Source organism: Ischnura elegans, chromosome 6 (genome assembly GCF_921293095.1).
Source record: "Ischnura elegans chromosome 6, ioIscEleg1.1, whole genome shotgun sequence".
Classification (NCBI taxonomy): Eukaryota; Metazoa; Arthropoda; class Insecta; order Odonata; family Coenagrionidae; genus Ischnura; species Ischnura elegans.
This window is the reverse complement of record NC_060251.1, coordinates 121,859,144-121,886,181: the sequence shown is the minus strand read 5'-3', so window position 1 is coordinate 121,886,181 and position 27,038 is coordinate 121,859,144. Positions and strand designations below refer to the sequence as shown.

General features: G+C 38.6%; 1 protein-coding gene across 1 annotated transcript in view; it reads left to right on the top strand.

Moving 5' to 3' along the window:
- The window catches only part of LOC124160078 (poly(ADP-ribose) glycohydrolase), a 61,059-nt gene that overhangs the window by 548 nt on the left and 33,473 nt on the right, over nucleotides 1–27,038 (top strand). Inside the window, exons 2-5 of the mRNA XM_046535796.1 lie at nucleotides 33–149; nucleotides 312–470; nucleotides 6,157–6,410; nucleotides 10,483–10,577. Of these exons, the coding sequence (XP_046391752.1) occupies nucleotides 33–149; nucleotides 312–470; nucleotides 6,157–6,410; nucleotides 10,483–10,577 (625 nt within the window). The remainder of the gene's footprint in view (nucleotides 1–32; nucleotides 150–311; nucleotides 471–6,156; nucleotides 6,411–10,482; nucleotides 10,578–27,038) is intronic.

Genomic DNA, 27,038 nt, shown 5'->3' with positions numbered 1-27,038 from the left:
GCAGCTAAGCGGAGACCAATAATTTTTTCTAGCTTCCAGTATGCAGCGGAAAACCTCCTGACCCGTTTGTTGGCTCAAATAAAGATTGTTGGGATAACCATCATGTTCGGATGCCATTTTCCAATCACAGCCTTTATCCTATTGAAACGGTAACTATAATATAGTTCTTCATACGGCCTGGATTAATGTCTTAATGCATATAATTCAAACTTGGGTCACCACGTCCTGTAAATTTGTTGTTTGCTGATGATAAATGAAGCATAGACTTGTGTTTACTGACACTATTCTCCTTTCTTTTCCCAAAATTATAGCCCAGTGGTAAAGTACTGAAGCCAAGATGGGAACTTGTCAAAGAGGCGTTATCAAAAGAGATAACTTGCAGTAGAGAACTTGAAGATGCAATTTTGTCTTACAACACAAGATACCGTCAGAAGTGGGACTTTTCTGGCCTTCATTACTTTTTTGAAGAAGTGTGTATATAATTATAATTTTAATCTTACTAAAATTTAGTGTTTATTTTGTGGGTGTTCCTGGAGCTTTTCTGTCTCAGGCTGAGAGTTGGGTTGATGGTTGTGAGAAACGACCTCCAATCTTAGGTTGTGTCGTTATAGTTCCATGCTGATGACTCTTTAATGCTGGCATATCTTCATATTTTGGAAGACTAATTATCAGCTTGAAATCCTAATCCTTAGTAAATAAGAGCTGATTAGTTCCCTCTCAGGTCAGATCCTCCATCTTAAATGATTTTTTGACAATTAAGTTCCACCACCCAACCCAAAATTTCATGACAATGCTCTGTTTCAGTTGAAGTGAAATGGGAGGGCAAGGCACCTTGTACACACCTTCATGAAGGTCGTACTGGATTTTATTTTTGGCTCTTGCGGGAAAACTTACATAATTGGTGAGACTTGTCGTTCACTGAAGGTTAAAACTTCACAAGACCACCAAAGGGCCATGAAGAATATGCAATTCCAGCTGTCGGCCACATCAGAACATGCCTGGACCCTAGGACATGACATTTTTGGCAAAGCCAGGATAATAGGAAAAGGAGGCAGATATTGGTTTATTGGTTGGTTTAATGGTTTATTGACGGGAAAATTACCCAATTACAAAAATGTACAATTATCATAAGAATGAAATATTTTTAAGCTCTTAAAAATACAGTAATAATCGTATAAACTTGCTGTAAAAACCAACAATAGAAAAAATAAACACAGTAGTTAAGAATAATAGATTGAACAGTCACATATCTCTTAAACAGTGGAAATAGACATTATCATTATACACAAGAACAAATTATTTAAGTCAATGCACAAACAAAGGTAGTTTTCTCTTTAAATTCTTTGGATTTAAATTACAAAGGTCAATGTTACTACATTTGTAGTTAATGCTCCGCATAGTTCTGGTTAAGGGTGAGTGGAAGGCGTAATTTCTATTAGAATGAGGGAGTGAAAACATGAATGTTTGCCTAGTGTTTAAAGTGGGGACATGGAAAGGGATCATTTCTACCAGATGAATAGAGTCAATGTCTCCATGCAGTAGACGGTGAAGGAATGTTATGTCCAGGTGTAATCGACGGGTTGCCAAAGGTAACAGATTAAGAAGGGATAGTGTTAGGTCATAAATAATAGGGAGGATATAAAATCTGTAGGATACTAATCTTATGAATCTGCGTTGCACACTCTCAATAGCTTTGATGTGAATGTTATAGAACGGGGACCATACAATAGAGGCATACTCAAGAATAGGGCGGATTAAAGTGCAATAGAGGATCTTATAAGTATGAATATTATCAAAATCTCTTGAAATTCTGAATATGAAACCCATTGTTTTAGTAGCTTTTATGACTATGGATTGGATATGATACTGAAATGTCAGGGATGAATCAAATGTAACACCTAAGTCACATATTCTACTAACTCTAGAGATAGTAGCATTATTTAAGCTATAGTCGTACATAATTGGAGACTTAATTTTATGAAAGGTTATTACATTACATTTTAATGCGTTTAGTACCATGAGGTTATCATTACACCATTTTTCAAATTTGTAGAGACAATTTTGCAATTTCTTACAATCCTCAAGTGATCGGATACAGCCATAAATTTTTAAATCATCAGCATATAGTAAGTACTTGAATGGATGCAGGGGGAAGTTGATATCATTAATATACATTAGGAACAGAAGTGGCCCCAAATGTGACCCTTGTGGTACACCAGAATTGGCAGTGAAGACAGAGGACAGAACTCCGCTCACTTTAACATACAAGTTCCTATCATGTAGGTAACTTTCAACCCAGGCTAGAAGTTGACCACTTATACCATATGCTTTTAGTTTAGCAATTAGAATTTTATGATTAATTTTATCAAATGCCTTTGAAAAATCTGTATAGATTGAATCAACCTGAGAGTGCTGGGACATGGAATTTATTATGTATTCTTGATATGTTAGGAGGTTAGTTACAGTGGAACGACCTGGCCGAAATCCATGTTGCTCTTCCACTATCAGCGAGTTTAAGTCAGGAGCTATTTTGTCTACAATTATGCTCTCAAGAACTTTGGTTATTACAGACTGAATTATAATTGGTCTGTAGTTCGACACATCAGTTTTATCTCCGCTTTTGAAGATGGGTACAACATAACTGGTCTTTAGTGCACTTGGGACTGTGCCACTTTCCAGGGATTTATTAAACAATATGAACAAAGGATAGGCTAATGAATGACGACAACTTTTTAGGACGATTGCAGGAATGTTATCAGGGCCAGTACCCTTTGTTAGATCTAGATGAGACAGTTTGCTGATAATGTTTTCACAAGAAATGTGAAGCTTGCTCAGATTGAGTGTTGTGTCATAGTTAGGTATAACTAAGTTGTCAGGCTGTTGATTGCTGTAGACTTTGACAAAACAGGAGGCAAATAGGTCAGCTATTTCTTTATAATTTTCAGCAATCATATTGTCGTAGGTCATGTGGTGAGGAAATTTGTCCATCTGTTTGGTATTCTTGACATAAGTCCAGAAATATTTAGTATTATGTGAAATGGATGATTGAACCTCGTCCATATACTTAGAGTAGCACTCTTTAGATAGGATTTTGCACTTCCTTCTGATTTCAGAAAATTTTGCATAGTCTAAATGACTCCCAGTTCTTTTAAACGTTTGATGATGCAGCTTCTTAAGACATATTAAATTTCTGAGCTCAGCAGAGAACCATTTTGGAAAGCCATTACTTTTGATGTGAATGATAGGAGTGTAGAGTTGGATAGCATTGTGGAGGACACTGTAAAATGAGTGAGTCGCGTTATCAATATTTTGATTAGAGAGTATTTGGGGCCAATTAATATTGATCAAGTAGTTATCAAGGCTTTCAAAATCACAGGCTTATATTATCCCAGACTTATCCGAGAATCAATTGAGATAGCCGCGATGGACTCTTTTAATAGGGACGATGGCTACCACTTGGATGCCAATTAGAGGAGACTGATTAAACTGGCCAGTGAGACAGCAGGAGCCACAACTGGCGGGACTGAGCCCGTATATAAGGAGGACGAGAAACGTGGACCAGCATCTTCGACCTGAAGACACTGGTTGTAGGGCCAGGGAAACTGTTGTCTTAAACCAACAACTGACATGGTACTACTGGAAGAATGGAGACATTGAGTCCTTTTAATAATTCCTCCCATGTCAATCATCTTGTGGTCAACGGTCAACCAGATTTATCACCCTCCATTACATTAACACAGGATCTACAAATGTATGTGTCTGAAAATATGGCATATTGTCTAGTAATAATCTTACAGTAAAGCTTCTCTTGTTATCGAAGAGACCAGAGGGTAAAATTTCACAAAATCAGTTGGTGTATCCGTTGTGGTGCACATCCCTACTTCAATCCAAGTTTCCTCATTTACATAAAGTCAACATTTAAAATTAACTCCCAGTCTGTGGGGTTTAATATGTGCATGGGGTTTCATAGTTTCCAAGGGTATAATTTTATTATGTATGTATTTTATTGATTAAGGTCATGGAGCATTTTACAAATTTCCTAGCCTGTTCCCCTCAAAATAAGGCCTGCTTCCTTTCATTCTATCTATATACCCTATTTTCTTCTTTCCCCTCCTTCACTTACCTCAGATTCCACTGTCTTACATGACTTTTAACATTCCATCTTTGTTCAATCCAAACCCTATGTGCTCTTCATATTTCATCTAGAAGGTAATTCCCCTCACCCACCATGTCCAGCACTTTGTCATTCCTGTGCTAATCTGACAATTTCACCATCTCCTTTCTACTGTGCTACCCACATCTTGAACACTAAGTGCAACGCACCAGATCAAATGCTTCACTAGTCTTTCCTTTTTACTCTTACATGACGATTATCTCATCAGTTCCCTCCTATTCATATATCTTCGCTAACGCAATTTTGAAGGACTGCAAAAGCCACCCAGGGGCATATATCGATGGTGACCATAATTTAGTGATGATAAAATGCTGCCTAAAATGCAAAAAAATGAAGAAAGCCATGAAAAACATTTGGCAGGTTTAGAAATTGAAGGAGTTTCAGCATAGACTGGCTTCAAAGAAGCTGTAAAAAGAGAATGGACTGGGATACAACCAATAAATCAGTGGTAAAGAGAGTTGGAAAACCATTAGAAGTGGTCTGCAGACAGCAGCTGACGAAGTTCTTGGTAAAAGAAAAGTCACTGTGAAAAAACCATGGATCATGCGGGAAGAATTGAATCTCATTGAAGAAAGAAGAAATTAAAAGGCTGTGAAAACAGGAAGGGTAGATTTGTTACGAGAGAATAAGGAATGAGATATGTCATAAAGCGAGGAAGGCAAGAGAAGCATGGATGAAAAATATTGGAAGATGTACAAAACAATCTTGTGTGTCGAAAAGTAGAGGCTACCCATAGGATAGTGAGGAACCACTTTAAGGAAAGGGGTGTAAGATGTAATACCCTTAGGGACAAAAAGGGAGAACTAATGATTGAACACAAAGACAAAGGGAAGAGATGGAAGGAAGATTTGTACAAAGGAAGCAGCCTAAGAACGAATGCTATTGTAAACGAGAGGGAAGTAGATGAGGATGACATGGGATCCCAATTTTAAGATCAGAATTTGATGCGGCTGTAAGAGACGTTCGGATAAATAAAGCGTCTGGAAATGATGATATCCCCACAGAGCTTATTAAAAATAAGAAAGATATTAGTATGCTGCAGGAAAGGATTAGTCAAGACTAACATTAAAATAGGGAACCAAACTCTATTGGAGGTGGACGAATTCTGTTATTTTGGTAGCAGGATAATTAGCGACGGAAGAAGCAAGAAAGAAATTATCAGCAGAATAGCCCAAGCGGAGAGAGCACTCCACCAAAAGAGAGACAGCAGCGAGTTTACAGCGAGAAACTTAAATTTGGAAGTAAGGAAACAATTTATAAAAACCTACATTTGGAGTATGCTCCTATACAGAAGTGAGGCATGGACAATGACAGCAGCTGAGAAAGCAAGGATAGAGGCCTTCGAAATGTGGTGCTACAGAAGAATGATGAAAATCAAATGGATCGACCAAGTTAGTAACGAGGAAGTCCTAAGAAGAGTAGGAGAGAAGAGAAGCCTCATGAAAACCTTAACAAGAAGACGGAACAACCTTATAGGTCACATCTTGAGACATGATGGCCTGATGAAGACTATCGTCGAGGGACAAGTGGAAGGCAAGAACGGAAAAGGAAGACCTCGAGCAAAATATATGGAAGAAGTAAAGAAGGATGTGAAAGAGAAGAAATACGTAGGTGTGAAAAGATTAGCTGATAGGAGAACTGAGTGGAGAGCTGCATCAAACCAATCCTAGGATTGTTGACCAGTGATGATGATGAACACAATTTTCTTCCTAATGTCCTTTATGTTGTGTCCATTTTCCTCTTATGTGCTGCCCAATTGGATGAACTGCTCCGCATGCAAGTATGAGGCCAGGATTGCCTAGGAGTTTCCATGTTGAAAGATTTGTCTGTATGTCAGTTGACTCAAAGGAGTGTCATCTTGTTTGAAAAAGGAATGGGTTGCCCTAATAGAATCACCAAAGGGATATTCTGTGGTTGAATTGTTCTGCTTTTGCGAGGAGAATGGATGAGCATGTGCATCTGATTCTCTTTTGTTTGTGTAGGTGCTGGATTCGTCGGAGGGGGAGTACTTCTTTGAGAGCATCCTTCCGGGCATGGTGCATTTGGCCCTCTCACTTCCCGCCCTCGTTCAGAGCCCTATCCCCCTGCTGAGGCGTCGACAGCCAGCATCGATCTCACTGACGCAGAAGCAGGTGGCCTCCCTACTGGCCAATGCATTCTTCTGCACGTTTCCCCGCAGGAACACAGCCCGTGAGCCATCCGAGTACTCCACATTCCCTGACATTAACTTCAACAGGTAAGGCAGCGTCCAAAATTTTATTCCAAGGTTTCTGTGATGTTGTGTCAATTTATAGTGCTCTACATTTATTTTACTGCATGGGCTCCAATGGTATATTGTTTCCTCCTTAAACCATGTGATGCATTATTGACAAATTATAGAAACTTCCAATAAAGCTATCCAATCATTTATTTAAATGTATATGTAACAATATGCGCCATTACTGAATGAATTATCTTTTCATTAACTCTTCCGTGACTGTGCGGGGTAATTTATTTATTTATTTAATTATTTGTAATGTTATAAATTATTTGCTGTATATAATTTTTTAATTTTGTCCATTTGATATTTTTTTATTTTAGTTCAACCACTTCGTTTTTATTTAGAGGACGTTTGATTTTTTTTTACATTTAAATTTTTTTTGAAAACTTCAATTTTGATTTGTGGGGTAACTGAGTTACACCGCAGAGCTGTTGGTGGGAAGAAAAAAAAATTCTTGTTTATTATTTGAGTGCAGGGATAAAAGTTGAAGTCATAAATTTTATTATTTTATAACTGCAATAGGGAAGTGCGCTAATTTTTTTTTATTGTTGAATTTGAAAGTTTAGCCTAAAAAAGAAACATTAGTATAGTCACTTTTATTTCCTGCATCTGGGGTATGCACTTTAAAACGTTTTGAAAGTCAGAAAATTTCATGTTGCGCTGAAACACAGTGCCTCCATCTTGATTGAGATGTGACGTCACAAGGCAGTAGTCACCAGTGGAGTGTAGCTGTATTCCGTCGCCTTCTTTAGCGCGGCGAGAGTTTTCGGGAATCGGTGGAGTTTGCTTCCTAAAAATGTCGTCTAGTACCGAAAACATGATTTCAAAATAGAATTATAAATGATTTTTTGTTCCAAATTTCATCTCGACGTCGAAACAAAAGCCTGGAGAAGATATTCATTCCCGTGCCATAAGCACAAGCTATACGGAATAAGTGGTTCAAGGCTGCTCCTGACTCTTACCTATCGATGATATTTTGTTTTGAAGTTCATTTGAAGTTATTGTAAGATCAAATTGATATTTATATTATAATAATTTACTTAATAGCTACCTCAGTCACATCAGAAAGTGTTTGAGCCATATATAGCATCTTCCGCGTAGACCTACGTAATTTATAAACTGAAAGTAGTTTGGTTAAAGAATTATGGCGCGACTGTTATTTTACACGACCGGGCAAAATGCGTACTTTGCCCATGATATGTGCATTTATGATAACAAACGATTTTTGTTAAAGTTAATCTTTATTTGTTGAAATCAGTACATTTATAGGTGATACAGATATAAAGGTAAACGGCAGGTCGCGCGGCGTAATTTGTACTCCACTGGTGACGGGTTCATCTTGCTGATTTAAAAAATTAGCTACAATACCTCGAACTTTGAAAACTCGCAATGTAGGCAGTCAAAGTACATTGCAGGGATACACAAAGTACATTGCAGGAGACCATTCTAGCCCAGGATGTACGTACCATGTTGAAATCCTTGGTTTTCAAAGATTAACGTATTTTATACGCCAGCGCGCCCGGTCCAGGGTTATCAACTTTTATTTCATCCTATTTGTTAATTGAAATTATATTTCGGAATGGTTCTTTTAGCACTGCTACTGAGGTAAACTGGTAGGTACTGAGTACAAGGTACTGAGGTAGGTACTGAGTAAGTAAACTCCCTTTGGAGTAATGTGAATGACAAGTGTTCGAGATATATGGCATTTTATATTCGCTTTGTGTTCTTATTAATTATGTCTGTACGCATATTGTTGCTTGCCGCGAGCCTTAAATGGTATGTGCTCTTGCAAGAGTGGTTTTCATTTTTAATGTGGAAGTTGGTCAGTATAAGCAAAGAAAAAATTAACATTTTAGCGTACACCAACCCTTGTAGTCACCGTATCTAAAATTAATTAATTACAGCCTAACTAAGGCCCTAATTGAAAAAGATGGAGCAAGGTACGTGGTCTCCCCTTGTTAGCCTTAACGTCTCGCATTTCTATGGAACGTTGAACCTGTCCTCCTTTTTCAAAAATTCAGTGACCATAAATACATCAAAGTTTGGTATACCATTTATAAATCGTTGGAATTTTCCTTCTCCCAACCAAGATTATCTTTTCTTGAACCCATCCTGGACAGCGAACCATTGCAGCAACCAGCCAGCACGGAAATAAGGCTAACATCCCATGATTCTAGTTGCGAAGGGCGAACGTTCCGGCCGGCGTGAATACATACGCAATGAATAAGTCTTGCAGGAAACGTCTGAAATAGGTTTATTAGTTTGACTCGGTTCTTACAAAAAAGTTTTGGCATGATAAACGGCATTGTGCCAAAATATACCCAGCGAAAAATAAATACCTTCATCTATTTATTAAAGATTCAATGTGCTATTCGTACCACTCTTTCCAAACTTGAATTTGACACGTAAATGAATATTAATATATTACGCAATGATGAAGTCATTTACTCAAAAGAGAAGCAGCCACATATATATTATGAAAATATTTTATGACAGCAAAAAACGGATACCCTCAAATTCTGTAATTTTTCTATGCAATAATAGTGGTATAACTAAACGGCGTAAAAGCTGCCTTCTGCTACTGCCTTGTGACGTCACGGCCAATATTCAACATGGACACCCGTTTTAGCGGCCTTTGAATTTTTCCATATTTCGGACGGTCATCTCGAATCAAGTATTCACTATTAGGATTTAAACTGTGGTTTTACGACATTATGTTATTCTGAACTCTAATTTAAAAAATGTGTTTGGTGCATTTGAAACACTAGTGTACTTCCCTATTACCCCACTATTCTAAATGATGGCGCCTTTTGTATTTGTTATTTCATAGCATGTTATTCTATGTACAGTTCAATAGCAATATATGAAAGATTCCTGCAATTTTGCTCAAAATCAATGTAAAAACTTAAATGTACTCTAAAATGCATTTATAAACTACACAAAACATAGAGATATTATATCATTAAAAAAAGAGCCATGTATGTAAGTGTAATTACAGGAGAGACTAAAATAAAATACTCCCGTACGCGTATAGTGCAAATGATGCATTCCTGGTAGCATAGGTGTTGGGTATCTAATTTCCTCTAAACCATGTATGTTTCCATGGTGTTTTCCACGCTCTTTATAAAAAGAAAAATTGGATGCAGAATCACCAGAATCATGCATTTTAATAATAGACTCTATCGGGCTTATTATTTCTTTTAAAATTCCCTCTTATAAAATTTAATTATTTGCATAAACGGAATCCTCTACTCGCAGTGTGTGACTGTGCTCTGTGATCACAGACTCGCATCCCTCAGCAGTTGCAACCGGGGCAACTTGTGACGCAACTACGTGGCGTGGTGCCTGACTGTGTAGTTTCCGAAGTCATGCAGAGTTTTTGAAGCATTCTTGCAAACCTCTTTTCTGTATCCTTGATCACACAGCCAAGGATGCCTTTTGAAACCAGGTCTTATATGGAGTAGGAGGCATACAAGTACAATCACATTATATCCGCCAAAAATATTGCGGTAAGGCAAAGACAGCTCTCAATGAGTCCAGGAAGCACTCTAAATACCAGATTATGTAAGTGCATAAATAGTAATTCATTGTTTGATTTACGTATTCATGAACATAACAAGAAAATTAAGTGAGCGTTTGGGTTATCCGTGTTTTCTGATTATTCGTGCCACCTCTCCACATCATAGCCCATTAGGATGATCGGGAGTGTGCTGTAGTTTTAAAACGAATTTTAGCAAAAAATAAAACCACTTTGACGGACCTCCACCAATGGTAAGTTGCTGGATGATTCAAAGGCCCCTGCTTACCACCCACTCAACTTTTTCCATTCGAGGACACTGAGAATGTGCTAAGTACACTATCATGCTGAGCATAAGCTCTGACCACTCCCTCCCACCCCCTGAATGCACTCATTGTTCATTCCAATTTGTACTGAGGCAGCACACATTACCTATTCCATTGGTTTTTGTTTGGGGAAGAAACTTTTTGAAATCCTTGTGGAACAGGTTTTCATTATTTTAAGGTATTATTTTTTATCTTATCTTTTCAGGTTATTTCAAGGCCATAAGTGGAAGCCCAAGGCTCAGATAGCAGTTGAAAAGCTCAAATGTTTATTCCATTACTTCAGAAAAGTCTGTTCTAGAGGTAAGTGCATTGTTCTAAAATTGGATTACCCTTGAGGGCCAGGTATACATATTTTCTTTAATTTCTACTCACGTATTTTAGGAGGGTGTTAAGATTACTGACTTTAAAATTGTAAGAAATATTTCTTTGAACTAAGTGCTGTTGAATAAAATTGGAAGATAAACTTAACTGAAATACAAATTTTCACCTCTAAATATGTATGGTTTTGAGCTCAGAAGTCATGTTCATTCCTGGACAGAAAGAGCTTACCATCCAGGTGCCAAACATTTTCAAAGTGCTATTCTGGATCAATAAAGTGCTGAAAGAAATTTAACGCGGCTGTGAAAGAGCGGAGATAAAAGCTCACGTGTCAAAGTGTGGCAGTAATTCTGGTGACTCACAGCGACGCGGTGAGTCACCAGAATGGCAAATAGACAATGCTGCTGAACTCTCACTCAAAGCCAAGAGTAAAACACACAGTGAGCTGAGAGAGAGGGTCACTTTTTCCAACTGGTTAATGGATTGGCCCATGGAGGAAGTTTTTGCATGTGAGACAAAGTCTCTACCCCCCTGCACTATTTTGATTACTTCTTGATGTTGAGTCATGAAGTACATTAGACCCTCGCTTTATGATATTACCGTATAAGCGTGTGTAAGAGGCGCACCCCTATTTTGAGGATCGAAACTATAAAGAAAAAAAAATTTGCGGCATTTTTTTTATCCTATCTTGTGGTGTTGCAGACGTATGCCTGGAATTTCGACAGTTATCGAAATTTCCTCTTTCAGTACTATTTGAAAGAGGAAATTTTGATAACTGCGGCGGTCATAGCGGCATAAGAGGGAGTAGAAAGAGTTCCGATCCTCTCTTCGCAAACGCCATGGCTCTACGTTGCTTGTCCTACTCACGAACAATTTTGTTTAAAAGCTCTCGCAGGAGTATTGCAATAGAATTGCAGCCGTGTTAATTTTAAGGCAAAACACGACAGGCACATAGCATGAACCTTCCCAAGAGATTGGACAACAATCGGGGCAATCTCAGCGCTGTAGGATAATAACCACGTCGTAGATTTAAGGCCCCTTGCACACACACCGATTTTGGACGGCCGGTAAAATATCGGCCATCCATATTCCAATAGTGAACAATGGGAGAGCATTGGAGCTTGCACACGTACCCACCACGCGCCGGCACTGGCAAAATGCCGGTTGGCTGCCAGCCATTGTCACTGTGGATCGCCGGCGCCAGCTCAAAAACATAGCAACTTATCGTTTGACCGGTAAAAATCCGGCGTGTGTGCAAGCATCGCTTTGCCAGTAAAATATCGGCCGATATTTTACCGGCCGTCCAAAATCGGTGTGTGTGCAAGGGGCAATGGAACTACACTCGGCCCTCAATCAGCCAATGCCTCTGCCGAGACTCCACAGGAAAATAGGAAAATATCAAGCTACAGGGGGACAATGGAAACGTGTTTCATCCCTACCCCATTTCACCAACTGACCTTTTTCGGCCTACCAGGTTCAATTCTCCAAGTTTCTGGAGGTCAAATGGTAGGTGAGTCACCTTCTGAGCTCGAAGATATCTCGATATCTTTCAGCAATTGTATGACAGGCACGAGGTTCTAAAAAGAATTAGACCTAACGCGACGTATATCTGACAGCATTTAAGTTTTTTGAGCTCTAATTGATTGACACAAAGATTTATAGCTAATACAAGGCTATTAATATTCAACATAGTCCAAACAGCCCAATTTCGGAAGAAACAAGCGTAGCATAAGCGCATTCAAACAAGACGAGACGAACTGGAAACTTCAGGCAACGCAAACTGCGTATATCACATTGCTGCGCCTTCGCCCCTTCGCTTTAAAGGCAACGACGTCACATGCAAGATCGGACGTGTTCTTCCCTTGCTCCTTCGCTCATAGCCTCGTAGCTTGAAATACGGAGGGGAGGGAGCGCACTCCTTCCCCTCGACCTCTCCTTCAGCGCTCTTCACTTATAAGCATTTCCGATTTCTTCTATCCACCATTTAGTCCAACAATGAACACACTTGTTCGAATTTTTTAAACCGCCGGTTTTGACACCAATATAATTTTCAGTTGCAAAAATCCTCATATTAGCGTCTGAAAATAATTTTTGAAAAATCAGGTGCTCAGCGCAATGGAAATTACTCGGCAAGACAGATGTTGACTATTAACCAGGTATGCCCTTCAAAACTACGCATTTCTATACGTTTGATAAGCGATTACTATATGCAGTATAAATACCGCAGGATGCCCTCTCGTGGCAATAAATTTAGCGCGCGCTCCGGAGCGAATCACCCCGCACAATCTTTTCAATGTTCAACCTCTGGGGTACCGACGTGACGGCGCGATGCTTGCAAGAAATTCAAACAGGAGCATTTTAAAAATACGTCACTAAGGGAGAAACTCCCATGCCTGCCGCTTGATTTTGACCTAGGGTTTTAGATGACTGACTCACGCTGAAAACCAAGGCCACTCAGTTCCCCTTGAACTTGTGACCGGCGAAGGGGAGGGGGGGAAGATAAGAAGTTTGTGTAAGACGTGCACCCCCATTTTCGGCTTCGATGTCTGGGAAAAAAGGTGCGCCTCTTACACGCGCTTATATGGTAATCCGTTCTGGGGGAATGATCGTTAAGTGAATTTCATCGTAAAGTGAATTCGCATATTTCCTGGTGAGCAATCGGTTTAAGAAAGATCAGCTCCAGTCCATTCTATGCACAGGGCCGAGTTTACTCACGAGAAATGACCTGGATTCAAATTATTTGAAATATTATTTAACATATCATTAAAATTAACATTTAATACAGTAAATTTTTGCATTGAATTTAACTTCGTGAACACCAATGCAAGATGTTCATCCCCGGCCCCCTAATCACCGTTCAAATAGAAGTCGCAATCTCTATGACTTCATATTTCTTAGACTTAGAGAACATGAAGGAAGAAATATTTAACTCATTATATTTACTACTCTATTGTGAAGAATAACTTTCTTTTCATCCAACGCAATAATATATGCATCGCGATTACTTCAATGACACACGGTGCATAAAAGTAGTAATTACGTTTTAATAGAAATTGGCTTACGACATTATGAGAGATACTTAGGCTAAAACAATACATATATGGACAACAGGTGAAGGAATGAACAACCAGTGAGTCATAGTAGTTGGCAACATTTCCACGAATGATTTACTGCACATTGCTTTCGTCACCCACCTGTCATCTGCTTCCTACTGTCTCCCATCTCCACGTGTAAAGGAAGTAGCATTGACATTGTCTCCTAGAAGAGGGTGTCATGTGGAGATTGAATTGGTCAATAATAATATGTAGTCATATGCAGTATCTGAGGGGATAAACTCGTACTGACAGCCCTTTTCTAAACCCTTGACTTTCCATGCAGACTCATCTTTGTCTTCTGTAGCATAGCTTCCCCCTTCTGAAGATCCTCCTCAGTGCAAAGCAATAGGGACTTGTTATTGTTCTCCCGCTCAACGTCATCCCATGGGGTCTGAAACATTGAGTAGCTGAATAACAAAGGAGCAGCGAGGGGAAGAACGTTCGCTCGCAACACACTTCTCGGAGCAGTCGCATAAAGACATGCAAGGGGACGCAAAATACGGTTGGCACTTGCCCTGGGAAGAGGGAGAGAGAAATTCGAATGCTCATGGCTGTGTCAGACGAATATTACCGAGGGGTCCCGACATGCATAACCGTTGGTGTGTGCATCAGGTATGTTCAAACAAAACTAGGTTCTCCTCGTCACCTCGACGCACGGCCCAAACAAAACTAGATAATCCCCGCCTCCACCAGTGCAGCCCCGGGAAGGCCCCGAGCATTCTGTTGAGGGTAATTGTTAAAGTTATAGGTATCTGGAAAGGCTCGAGCGTACTTAGCAGCTGCTTGCAGTCCAATACAGCCGACTTGGCTCTTCGGGGCTGAGAGAGGACGTGGTTATTCACTTGCAGCTCCATAGTATCCATGCATTGAGTGTGAAGACATGAAACACATAATGAAATATGTTAATTATTTTAATAGATGATGAAATAATTTTTGGAGTATAGGTCAATCAAATGTATATGATGCAAAAAAGTTGTTAGCCAACGTTTCAGTTTATTTGAAACCATCATCAGGGAGGGCTATGAATGAAAACATGAAAACGCTATGAAATACAATGATACGTGTACAATATTGTCACATAAAGAAATGTTACTGAAAACTGAAACGTTGGCTAACAACTTCTTTGCATGATATACATTTGATTGACCTATACCCCAAGAATTATTTCATCATTAATTGAATGAGGTCAAGATAAGAGAGAAAAAAATGTAATTATTTCAATGGAAGTGTTACCAGTATTACAAAAAATAATTGAACTTGCAAAATATTGGTTGCTCCTATTTAAATTCAAATGAAATTATTGATGGATATAAAGGTAATAGGGTTGTTCAAGCCTATCAGAACAGTCTCAAAAAACGAATGGATATCACTTCTGATGTAATTTCATTTTGATTGGGATTAATTACAGATGCGTTGAAAAAGTAATGGTGGAATTATTAGCAATCAAAATTCGAACAATTTCAACGCCGCCAAAAACGGTCGCCATCTTGAAATGGAGGTGATGACGTAGAAAGCCTGTACGCCTGGCCTGTACCCTCGATGCCAAGCTGAGCACTATACATGCCAACTGGACATTGACCAAGGTTATTCCATATTTTGAAATGGCCTATGTTGTGCATGAAACTTCCGGATGGATCAAGGCGACATAAAATCCATTCATCAAGTTAGGCAGGCGACGTATGTAGCGTTGACAGGAATTGAAAGTTTTGTATAGCTGCATTTGCTAGGAAACTACGTGCAGTGAACTTTCATTGTGCCTCTAGTGCAAGTGAACACAATTTGTGCCCTTAATGTACCCCTAAGTGAATGATTGCATATAGACGATAAAGTAAAGAGTGAAGCGACAAGTGATGTGAGTGGTGAATGTAACATCTTCGACGAAATTATTTATTTCTTCCATGCTGGTTCAATCAACCCTATACATTTCGATCTAAGGTATCTAACTATTGCGAAGGGGATATGTTTCATATTTGAGCTAGTTGTACTTTAGGGATACATCGAACGCATATTAATTTTCATTCGTTTGTTCGCTTCTAAGTTCTGTTTGATTTTATTACCTATTGCCAATTCATTTTGAGCATTCGCCAGTGTTTACATTTCACGAATTTCTTTGCGCTGGTGTTTGTTTTTGTTTTGGTCATATTTTGGTTACCGTAAGAGTGAAAGTGAAATTCGAAGTTTTTTGATGTTACAATAACTGGTTTGGCTAGTTTAATACATAATTTGTTTCAGCCCATTCATTTCATTGTCTTCGCAATGCCAATGTGAAATAACGTAAACTGTTTCTAAGTCATTAGTGATGAGTGGGAAGTGAGGTGTGGAGAATCCTTTCGAACTTCAAGGAGTGCAAATTCTTTTGTGTGTGCAGAGTGATTGGAAAACCGATTGTCATGTTTTATTAGTGTTACATAATAGTGTTTTATATTTATTGTGAGCCAAGTTTTTTATTGAATCAGTTGATTTGGAATATACTGATTATACGTATCAAAAAGACAGCTGGTGAAATGTGTGCGTTGTAGTGCTATTTGTGATATGATGAGCAATAAATATGTACAAGTAAGGGTAATTTTGCTTATTATTATTCTTATTAAAGGATAAATTTGGATTTTCTTTAAATACTGATCTGGCGGCAGACGCTGGAGATCTTTAAAAAAGAGTGGAATAACCCTGCTGATCCACTTAAACAACACTGCAGTAGGGCATCTACAGGCTTGTGACGTCACACATCAATTCAAGATGGAAGTAGGGCTTTTTGGCGTAACGTTAAATTTGTCACTGTTTAAAGCCTTCTCTAAGCATGTACAATGAAGAAAATAGCATAATATAATTGTCATTGCTCCTTCTGAAGCACGATCTTTCGATTTCTTAAATAAAAAAAATATGGTGAACAACCCTATTATTAGTGATGGGTCGGTTCGATTCCTCGATTCTTCGATTCTCGACCAAGAACCGGAATCGAAAACGAGTACTTGCCAAGGTGAAACATCGATTCCGATTCCAGTAGTACTTCAAACCACAAATTTATATACGACCGCGTTTCCAACAGTCATTTGAATTTTTGCGCCACGTAATCGTGATAACAAAACACATATCTTCTAGGGATGTGCGAGTACTCGAAAATTCAAGTCGACTCGAATAGTTTGTACTCGACTCGAGCGTTTCGAGTTGCATTACGAATGTCGAGTCGAGTAGTTAAGGTTACAGAGCTTTCGAGTCTAGTAGGTCCAGCGATCTGCCGACATGAAGCGCTATCATGAAACTCATGTAATAATGCAGTTTTTAAAGCTGATAAGTCATTCTAATGCCTTGGCCTGGTAGTTTCAGCTTGCCGAATACACTATAGGAGGCCTATTACGAACGGCTCACCGCATGCGGTGAGATATCGCTTACGGTATCATACCGCCCCGAAGCGCGTTTACCGCCCCCGAGCGATTACGAGTGGCCACCGGTCGGTATCATACCACGGCTTAGGGGTCGGTATGATACCACGGCCAGCTACCCCGGTGGTGAGATACCGACCCCCTAATGGCGGACGTCTGTTTACATTTTTCGGGTCGAGCTGGCGTTTTTAAAACAAAATATCCGACGATAGAGACTCGGAAGCTATCATATTTTGTGTTATTTATAATATCAATGTCTGAGTAAGCGTATAAAATATAAAACTACAGCCGACTGGAGCAGTTGAACAAAAAATTTATAATACCCATATAACAACGTTGTAGCAGTCTGAGCCACGGCCGTAGGAGATGGATACGTTGATTGTAAGTTGACCCTCATTCATTTATTTAATTAGAACAATTTGGATGTTTTTTAATGTCCGCAATGTTTTTATATGCAAAAACTTCTTCCATTTCTTCATAGGTACCGGAAAATTCGTCGTTAAGGACTGCCTGTGCTTGTATTGTATGGTGAATACAGCTGTTGCTCGCCGCTTGGAGATTTCTACGAACTACTTTTGTGGCAAAATATTATTTTTTCAACGTGACAACTTCATTGTATTTCAAGGTGAATACTACTTTTGCTCGCTGCTTGGAGATTTCTTCGAACATCTTCTGTGCCAAAGTAGTGTTATTTTCAACGTTATAACGGCTTGAATTGCGAGGTGAATGTAACTTTTGCTCGCTGCTTGGAGATTTCTACGAACATCTTTTGTTTCAAAATAGTGTTATTTTCAATGTGACAACTACCGTTAATCACAGTACCAGTTGTTGTAATGCACAAAGTTTGACGAGGTTGACAAATATCTGCCAAGAGCTGTAGTTATCACTGTTCCATTTAGGTTGGTTTGTAAGCAGTGGTTTACGATATCGAGAAGTGTCTGATAGTAATGTAAAAATTGTCAGTGGCGTTTTTACCTTCGTCATTCACCGCAGAGATTACAGTTCACGACCGCACCGCACCGGAGTTTTCTTTTATACGTTCTTCTAAGCTCCCAGCCAATGGGCTGTCTTCTCAGCGAATCAGGAACGGGGTTGGTTTATATACTATATTTTGCTTCTCAGTTGAAGTTTCAGGCCATGCATTGCTTTAGGTTAGGGTAAAGGGATGTGGGAAGGATGGAGGGCAAATTTAGGGGTTTTATGTTTGGGTTTATTCTGAATTACGTAATCCCAGAGATTCATAATTAGCTCATTATTAGTTTTGCCAAGAGAGTATTGAAATTTGTCTATTGCAGATTTTAGGAATGTTAAAATAGGGGTAATTCGTAAGTCTTTTCGTATTTGTCTATTACTAATAAACCATGGGGCTCCAATAATTTTCCTGACAATTTTATTTTCGCAAGATTGAATGCGTTTTAAATGGGTGGTGGCAGCATGGAGCCATATATATATGGAGCCGTATATACGGGAGAGGCATATGTTAAAAGCGGTTTGATGGATGAATTATAAAGCAGAAGTTTGGTTTTGAGCGCTAGCGGTGAATTAGACTTCAGACCAAGCTATCACGTTCAAAGCCATGTGTGAAATTTGTTTATACTATAGTATATCAATCGTACCAAGGAGTTGTAGTGAGAAAAGTCACCTGTGCCACTTGCGTAGGATAATGTGAGGCTTAAAATCAGTGATTAAATAATTGTTTTCATCATAGCGAGCTCTTGATTGTAAGGTTTACGTGATGAATATAAGAATGGTAGTGACTTCCAGTTTTTGATAATCGTATTTGCCTATTTACCATTATTTATAATGGTGTGAGCTTGTATCGATTGTGGATTTTACCTGAAATATTGAAATAAGTTGTAGCCTGTGTGTGTGATTGCCGCGGAACCGATTCGCGATCTCACATGCTTATTGTGGGCAGACTGTTTTGCTGTGGTTGTGTACCCGTGAATAAACCAAAGAAATGGTGAAACTCTGTGACATTATATTGAAATAAAAATTTCTTGTAATCAGTAGTGCATATCTTGTGTTTTTTAATTCTCCATTGCTTTTCATAGATAACAGCCAAAAAGTTATTTTTCATTATTTTTAAAAGTGCCTTTCTTGTTCTCTGAATTTGCATTAGGTTTCCAAACCCCGTTACTTACGCGAAAGGAATGCAGAGCAACAGATATTTTGTCATTTCACAGATGTTGAGTGTCATATTGTCTGTGATTAAGGCTCTCCAGCTAAGTATTCGTGGTGAATTTTCATATATTTTTTAAGAATGGGCATTTCGGTCAAAGCTCTAATGGAATTGGTGGTTCACCTTGCCCGTTGGCCCTAAAAGTACTTCTATCGTAATTTTTCGATGGTCTGCCATGCAATTTGTCACTACCTGCGTCTGCTCATACGTGATTTTTTGATGATATCTTCCGCAAGTCACTGCTAATTATTGTTTTATTCAACTTTTTATCCTATAAGTAAGAATTGAGGAGCAAAATTCGTTCATTTGTCAAACTTTTAAGGTGAATTAGCGAAGGACATATCCTTATTAATCCATAAATACCACTAATTGTCTTTATCGACTGCCAACGAGGCCTATTATGTAACTTTTACTCGGAGCTAGAGCTATCTGTAATCCTCCGCCAGGATTTGTTTTGATTTGTAGCTCCAACCCTATTACGTACCAGCAGGTCTCCGAAAGAATGCGGAGCTACAGTGGCTATGAAAAATTCGGAAAGCAAATCTCCAGAAATGAGTCAACCAATAGGAGCTTAGGTATCCGATAGTAAATGTTTCTGAGCAGACGGGTTTAACGTGAATTTCGGAATGGAGTCCCAAACTTGTATTTCGTAAGTTAACGTGAAATAATTAATATAAACTACATTGTTGAAATGTTTATACTTTAAAGCTTATTCATATACAGTTATATGTCATCCATTGTATACAGTCATTCGTTTATCGTCGAATGCAAACCTATTCTCTGCCCATGTTTATATTATGGCAATGAATACAATTTTAGATACCGGCAAAGGTCGGAGAAAATGAGCAGGAAGCAGTACGCGGTGCTCAATAATTTTATGAGTGACCACAGAAGCTTTGCCCTTGGCGTATTCCAAGGAATAAACGGGGAGGCAACAATAAATAAAATGTGGGGTGACAAACCTTAATATTTTATCCACAATTAACTAAAATGTGCTACTGAGATTGACAGATGCCTACACGGAACGAAGATATTTGCACACACACCGACACATATATTTAATACCAATAATGAAAATAAAAATGCCTTATGATAACTCCAGCCCGATTTCCTTCGCTTCTCTACTGTCATTTGTAGATGTCTGCCGACGGAATCTGAAGGATTTGGCAATGGATCGACCAATAAACATATAATGGGGAAGGATAATGAGGGTGTTTACGGAGTATGTAAGAAGAAGGAGGCATCTGACATTAGAAAGAAGACGAATAAGGGGTTCCCACAATCCGATCGAATTAGATGAAGACCATTTTCGAATGTTTTCCAGAGTGTCGAAAAACATTTTTCAATATCTCTGCCGGTCTCTGGGACCCACACTACACGCAGTAAGGAAGGAAGCGCGGAATATCTCAGACGCAGAATAAGAAGATTCAACATTACACACGCCCATAGTGGTATCATGAAAATTCTTTAATAATATTTATCTGTTTTTCCACGTTTAGTCCAGATATTCTGCGTTTCCTTAGTGTGGGTCCCAGAGATCGGCAGAGATATTGAAAAATGTCTTTCGACACTCTGAAAAACATTCGAAAATGGTCTTCATATAATTCGATCGGATAGTGGGAACCCCTTATTCGTCTCATTTCTAAAGTCAGATGCCTCCTTCTTCTTTCATACTCCGCAAACACCCTCATCATCCTTCCCCAAATATGTTTATTGGTCCATCCATTGCCAAATCCTTCAGATTCCGACCTTCCGACGGCAGAAATCAACAAATGACAGTGGAGAAGCGAAGGAAATCGGGCTGGAGTTACCATAAGGACGGGTCAGAAGCCTGCGTTATTCCAGCCCCGAGATAGCTCCAGTTCGCAACTCCTATCGGAGTTATTTTGACTACTGTAATCGCAAATTGAGCTATGGCAGCCATCATAACTCTTATAGCTCCATAGCTCCGGAGTTATGACTTACGTAATAAGCCCCAACAACTCTTGCCGAAATACTCGTCTGCTAGGAACAGTTGCCGCGGAATTGGAACACCGCACGCCCTTGCCATTGGCTACACCATTTTCGGGCTGAAGGAGCTCAGAATTTTTCATGCAAACGTCACTTCCGCCGCATCGCTCCTTACCGACCCCTGACATGTACATACTCTCCGCCCGCCGGTGACTTTCCGACCGTCCCATTCGTAATCGCAAGGGACGGTATGATACCGTATACCGAACGAAAACACCGCCCGGCGGTAGCGTACCGCCCGCTTGTTCGTAATAGGCCCCTAGGTGTCGACATTGGCGCCGAATACCTTTACGGCAGCCTCGGCGGCCGATCGTCTTCCTACCCGGCGCGCACTGGTCCGAAATCGGAAAAAGCTGGAATGAAGTCCAAAATGACCTTTTTGGGGATAGAGACTCGAAACTTAGCTTAAATACTCATAAATTATTACCGGATATAGATTTATATGCCGTTTTACATAAATACAACCCTTTAGTGAGATACAGTGGCCCAAACATGATCAATTTTTCAATGCCACGCGAGATATCGTTTTTCCTCAATAAATCTTTGAATTTAACCAGGTGGTTTTGCGTTGGTATGAGTTTTATGGAATTAAAAAAACGCAATATTCCTTTGACCTGGTGCTTTTTCTATGTTTTCAATTACTTTTGAAGATTTTGGCTCTCATCTGTCTGGTTTTACAACGCAAAATGGCTGACCCGTTTTTCACGTGAATTTTGACATAAAGTAGACATTATCTTTCGTTTACGAAAAATGTAACTCTGAAAATTTGAACCACAATATAAAGTAGAGATTTCTAAAGATTACTAAGTAGAAATCTTGGAAAAAAGTTTGCGATGAAGGAAATAAGAGCGATTTTCAGTCGCGCGTCAAGGCTAACCTACACGCCGCGGACCTCTGAGGCTCGGTAACTGAGGCCGATTTTTCAAGTTTTTTAACACATTAGTCTTGAAAATCGTCATTTAAAGCATGGATAATCGTCTTAATTGACTTAAAACACTAAACTGAGGATGTTAAAAAGGATTATGTATAGATCGACTCGGCCATTTAGCGCATTACCCCAAGTAGCCACCCGATATCGGGCTTATGTCGGACCAATATCGACTGCCAGTGTTCTTATGTCGGCCCTATATTGTCTGCCAATATAGGGCCAATATCCAAAGGTAACATTTTGCGTTTTTTTAGCCGATATTGGCAGCCTATATTGGCCCTATATCGGCAGACTATATTTACCCACTGTACCGGCATTTACCTAATATTGGAACGATATTGCTCCGCTTTCTTCAGCCATTGCCGGACCAATATTGGCAGCCAATATAGGGCCAATGTCCATATTATGACGTTTTCAGTCTTATTGCCGATATTGGCAGCCTGTATGTACCCAGTTCACTGGTGCTCACCCAATATTGATGGGCTGGACCTATATTTGGAATGCCAAATGAGAATTGAACAAGACGTGTCCAAAACCAGTATAAAACATCAATATGATAGCATTTGGAGTCATGAATGGTATTGGAGTGGTCTACAGTGATCTTAGACCTGTGCACATCTTGTATAAAAACCAAATAGTTATGATAAAATTGTGCACCTAATTGTGCAGAAGCAAGAATAGCTAAAGGATTGATGAAAGGGTATGCATTGTCCCCCACAATATTTAATGTCTACATCGAGACGGCCAACAATGAAATCAAGGGGAAGGCCATGGGTGTTAATATCCAGGAATAAAGAATTAGTATGCTACGGTTAGTTGATGACATAGCAGAGACTGAGATTGATTTGATGATGATAATGAGTAGGAATGAAAAAACACTTCTAAGGTAAATGTAATATTTAATAACATTCTATTGCTACAACTAAACTACTGAACCACAGCTTTTGTCAGTCTTCTTTCATGCCTGTCTCCTCTGTCTTTAGCACCAGCCAAAATCTTGCTTATGCAGGTCTGAATATCCATATCAGTGGATGTGTTTAACACTTTCCTAGTTGCTCCATTAAAAGTGGAACAGCAAAATTACATTTCGTGAGCTAAGAAACAGCTTTGATGACAATAACTTTATACCGGCAGACACATACTTGTGATTGCTTGGAATAAAACAAGAGAAGAAAGGATGTTCGTCTCTTTCCATTTGCCTTTTAAGGAATCCTTCCAGATTCCTCGAGAGGGTATCAAACTTATTTACTTGCTTCAGCAGCATCTAGATGAGTAGATTATTAAAATTCCTATTAGCCAGATTTTATATTCATTCCATTTTGAACCATTTCCACCAAGTGGATTTCTAGAATATGTTTTGCCCATGCCAAACTCTTGCAGACTTAAACTTAAATAACTCTGAGACAGATCATTGCATTTTAAAGTGATTCAGGTCATCAATTAGATAAATTTTTCTACTGACCAATTTCTTAATGCAATTTTCGGACGTTTTTTGCGTTGAAATCATGGCAACTCGAAGATTTTGACACCAAATGAATCTTAAACACACTGCAGCCATCAGGTTTTTCTTCATGTTTACCAAATTTCAAAATTTTACTGCGCATTCTTATTGGCATTCTGTAGTTTTTAAATTTAATTATTCTCAACAACTATGCCTCATGCGCCATGAGCAAAATCGTTGCCTTCCTATTAAAATTTCCTGTAGGAATCAGTTAATCATTGGGATAAAATAAAAACCTTACTATTTTCGCATAACATGTTTTCTGCAAAATTGCGGATTGTATTGTACAGATTCTAGCTAGGAGGAATCGCACGTTCACAGTAAATATATGATTTGATATTAACCCTTTCATTGCGTAACATTTTCTCAGAGTTGTTTCACATTGGCAGAGAATTTTTTTTCACTGCATTCACTTTGTTTTTTGAAAATATGAAAACAATTTCAATAGAAAAAGGGATTTTATATTAATTTGACAATTTATTAAACAATTTGTTAATGGCATCACAGTGATGCCATCCGAACCCATGTGATAAATGCTCCGGATATTTATGCAACCCGTTACACAAACATTAGAAACGACGGACAACATAATCTTACATAGCAACTAAGAAGTTTGAATTAATTTCTGAAATGATGGCGGAAATGAATTATAAAATAAGATAAATAATTTTTCGGATATCATCCACTATCCATGCATCAAATTTTGGGTAAATAAAAGTTTTCGAATTTTAATTTTCACATCTAAATTTTTAAATTTACTAGTAACTTAGATTTGGATGCAAAAATGAAAGTTATTTTATCTTTTTGCCATTTTCTTTTGCGTAAATGCTGAAAATATTAACTAATAATTGTGAAATTATTTGAAAAAAGGGTTCAAACACAGCCCTGGAACATCTGCACATCATACACCATCAGAGTTATACTGATTCGCCACTTTAGTCGTTCTAAGGACGTGAGGAGGACTATTTCTTCTGTTTGTCCTTAGAGTTTCAGTGGTGTGTCTTTTTGAGTAACTCAATAGATATTTGAACAGATTACTATAATTTTTATGATGATTATAATTTTCCATGCATAAACTCAGTAGAGTAGCCACAGGAGGGGGGGTTATGGGTAACAACCCCCGTTGAGGTGCCAAAAACGGGTAAAATGGCCCCCGCACCCTCCAGAAGAGCCCTCACACCTCCGGCAAAAACCCCCCATTTCAAAATCGTGGCTACGCGACTGTATAAACTGTGCCCACTGAGGAGAAATCTATCGATTAATTTTCGCATGACTTTGTTTGCATGTCCCCTGCCTCCAACATCCGGATCCTTCGCCCCAGTGTAAATTATAGCATCTTGCACGAGGCCATTAGGCTCAGAAAGCATATGTAATGCTATGCCGCGTTTGTGACTCCAAAGCAACATGGACTAATGAAGCAGAGTTCTTTAAACGTGTAATAAATTTCTTTCATTCTTTGAGTGAAAAATTTCAAAAGGGGTCGAATTTTATGCAAGGGGTCTCTTGGTATCGGATCATCTACTCCAGGGTTCCTGCCAAACTGCATGCAACGGAAAATTAGTTGAAATCGGTCTCGGGAAAAAGTGCTGTGAAGGAGGGAAAAATTGAAGATATTTTCCTACCTTTTCCAATAATCTGGAATGGATGGCCATCTTACAATACTTCATACAATCATACATTAGGTATATTGGACCAAAAATGTCTCCCATACCCCACGAGTAAGATTCCTATGCTCGGTTATCCTTGAAGAACTGCATGTTGAGAGGTATTGGAAATATGGACCAAAGCCTTTCAGACGACAATATTTCCTCCAGCTCCACATACTTGCATCCTAAACGTATACCTCAGTTAACACCTATAAAATATGCTACAATAAAATACATTACACTTACAAAATGCACAAGACTGATGAGGTTGCTCTTTTGCAGTCAGAAAGAAATGTAAGCGTTAAAGTTTAGAACCGACGTACAAGAAATATCTAAACGTGAATGCTCCAGATAAAACGGCAACGTATAATAATCCAAAAATAATTGTTTCTTTGTGCATAGAAATTTTGCTGACTTTCTTTTCTGATTATAATAGCTCTATTTGGTTGAATTAAAATATGTAAATTGCTTCAAAGTTAAAAAAAAACCTTTGCGGAGAAGACCCAATGCAGTGTTCCATGCATACACTTGAGTAAATTGTGTCAGAGGTAGTTTTATTGCGAGGAGATATTCTAAGCCTAGTTGACCAAAGGCTGATACATAAACGGTCTTTGGGGTTTGAAAATAGGAATAAAGTTAAAAATGAAGATGTCTCCCACATTCCACGGAAGTGGCTAAATATATGTAAAATACCAAAATGTCCAATGGCAAAAGGCCATACGGTAATATTAGAAAAAAAATCTCTATAGAGGAGTGAAAATGCACGCAATCGAAAGATGTCCGAAGGAGAGACTCTAGTCTCTCCTTCTGACTAATACTAATAACGAGAGTCGCAAAAACTGAGAAGGAAGAGCTGACCTTTTCTACGACATGCACACAACAGAATAGTTGCATGGATTTCTAATAAGAATGGCAAAAATACTTCTACAAATAGAGATAACAGGCGACACAGAGCGACTTATAGTCTATTCCGCGGTGACGGAAAACGACTTTTTTATTTGAGCCCCGAAATGCGATCATTTTTTCCCCAAGGGTTTCCCCAATTCTAATTTCTCCTTCAAAATGGAAAAAATATAAAAGTTTCCCTAGAACCTTCATTATGTCCCGTGAATAACGAATTGGTGGTCGTAATTATTCCCACCTATTAACTTAAACAAACTCATACGAAAAAAAATGAGAAAAAGTCGAAAACTATTTCTTCTTCCGTAGCCAATATAATCAGACCCCTATTGAAAGGATCGTTCAGAAAATGAGTGGCAAATATATTATAGAAGAATGTTAGGAGTTATAATGGCATTATGTAAATATTAAGTTTAAACATTAATAAAAACAGCAACAGATTATTCAACTGTGTTTAGCGTGTGTAGGTATAGTGACCGTAATATGAAATACGAAAATATTTTTCGTCAATGAGATGAAAGGAAATATTGTAAAATTTTAATAGGACTAAAACGAAAATAATAACCTTCAAATGTGGCAACACTTAGTACAAATATTCAGAAAAGTAAAGAAAATATCACATTTAATTTTTTTTGTAATGGCGAAAAATCTTACAAATAAAAAAGTACTCCATAAATGTAAAAAAATTTACTCAAAAAATATAAACTATTTTTCAAAAACGGAAGGCATATGCAGGTAGCCTAATCCATTTTGTGTGCGGGAAACCATCATGAGAGTAGATAGAACAGAGCGGAGGAGCGT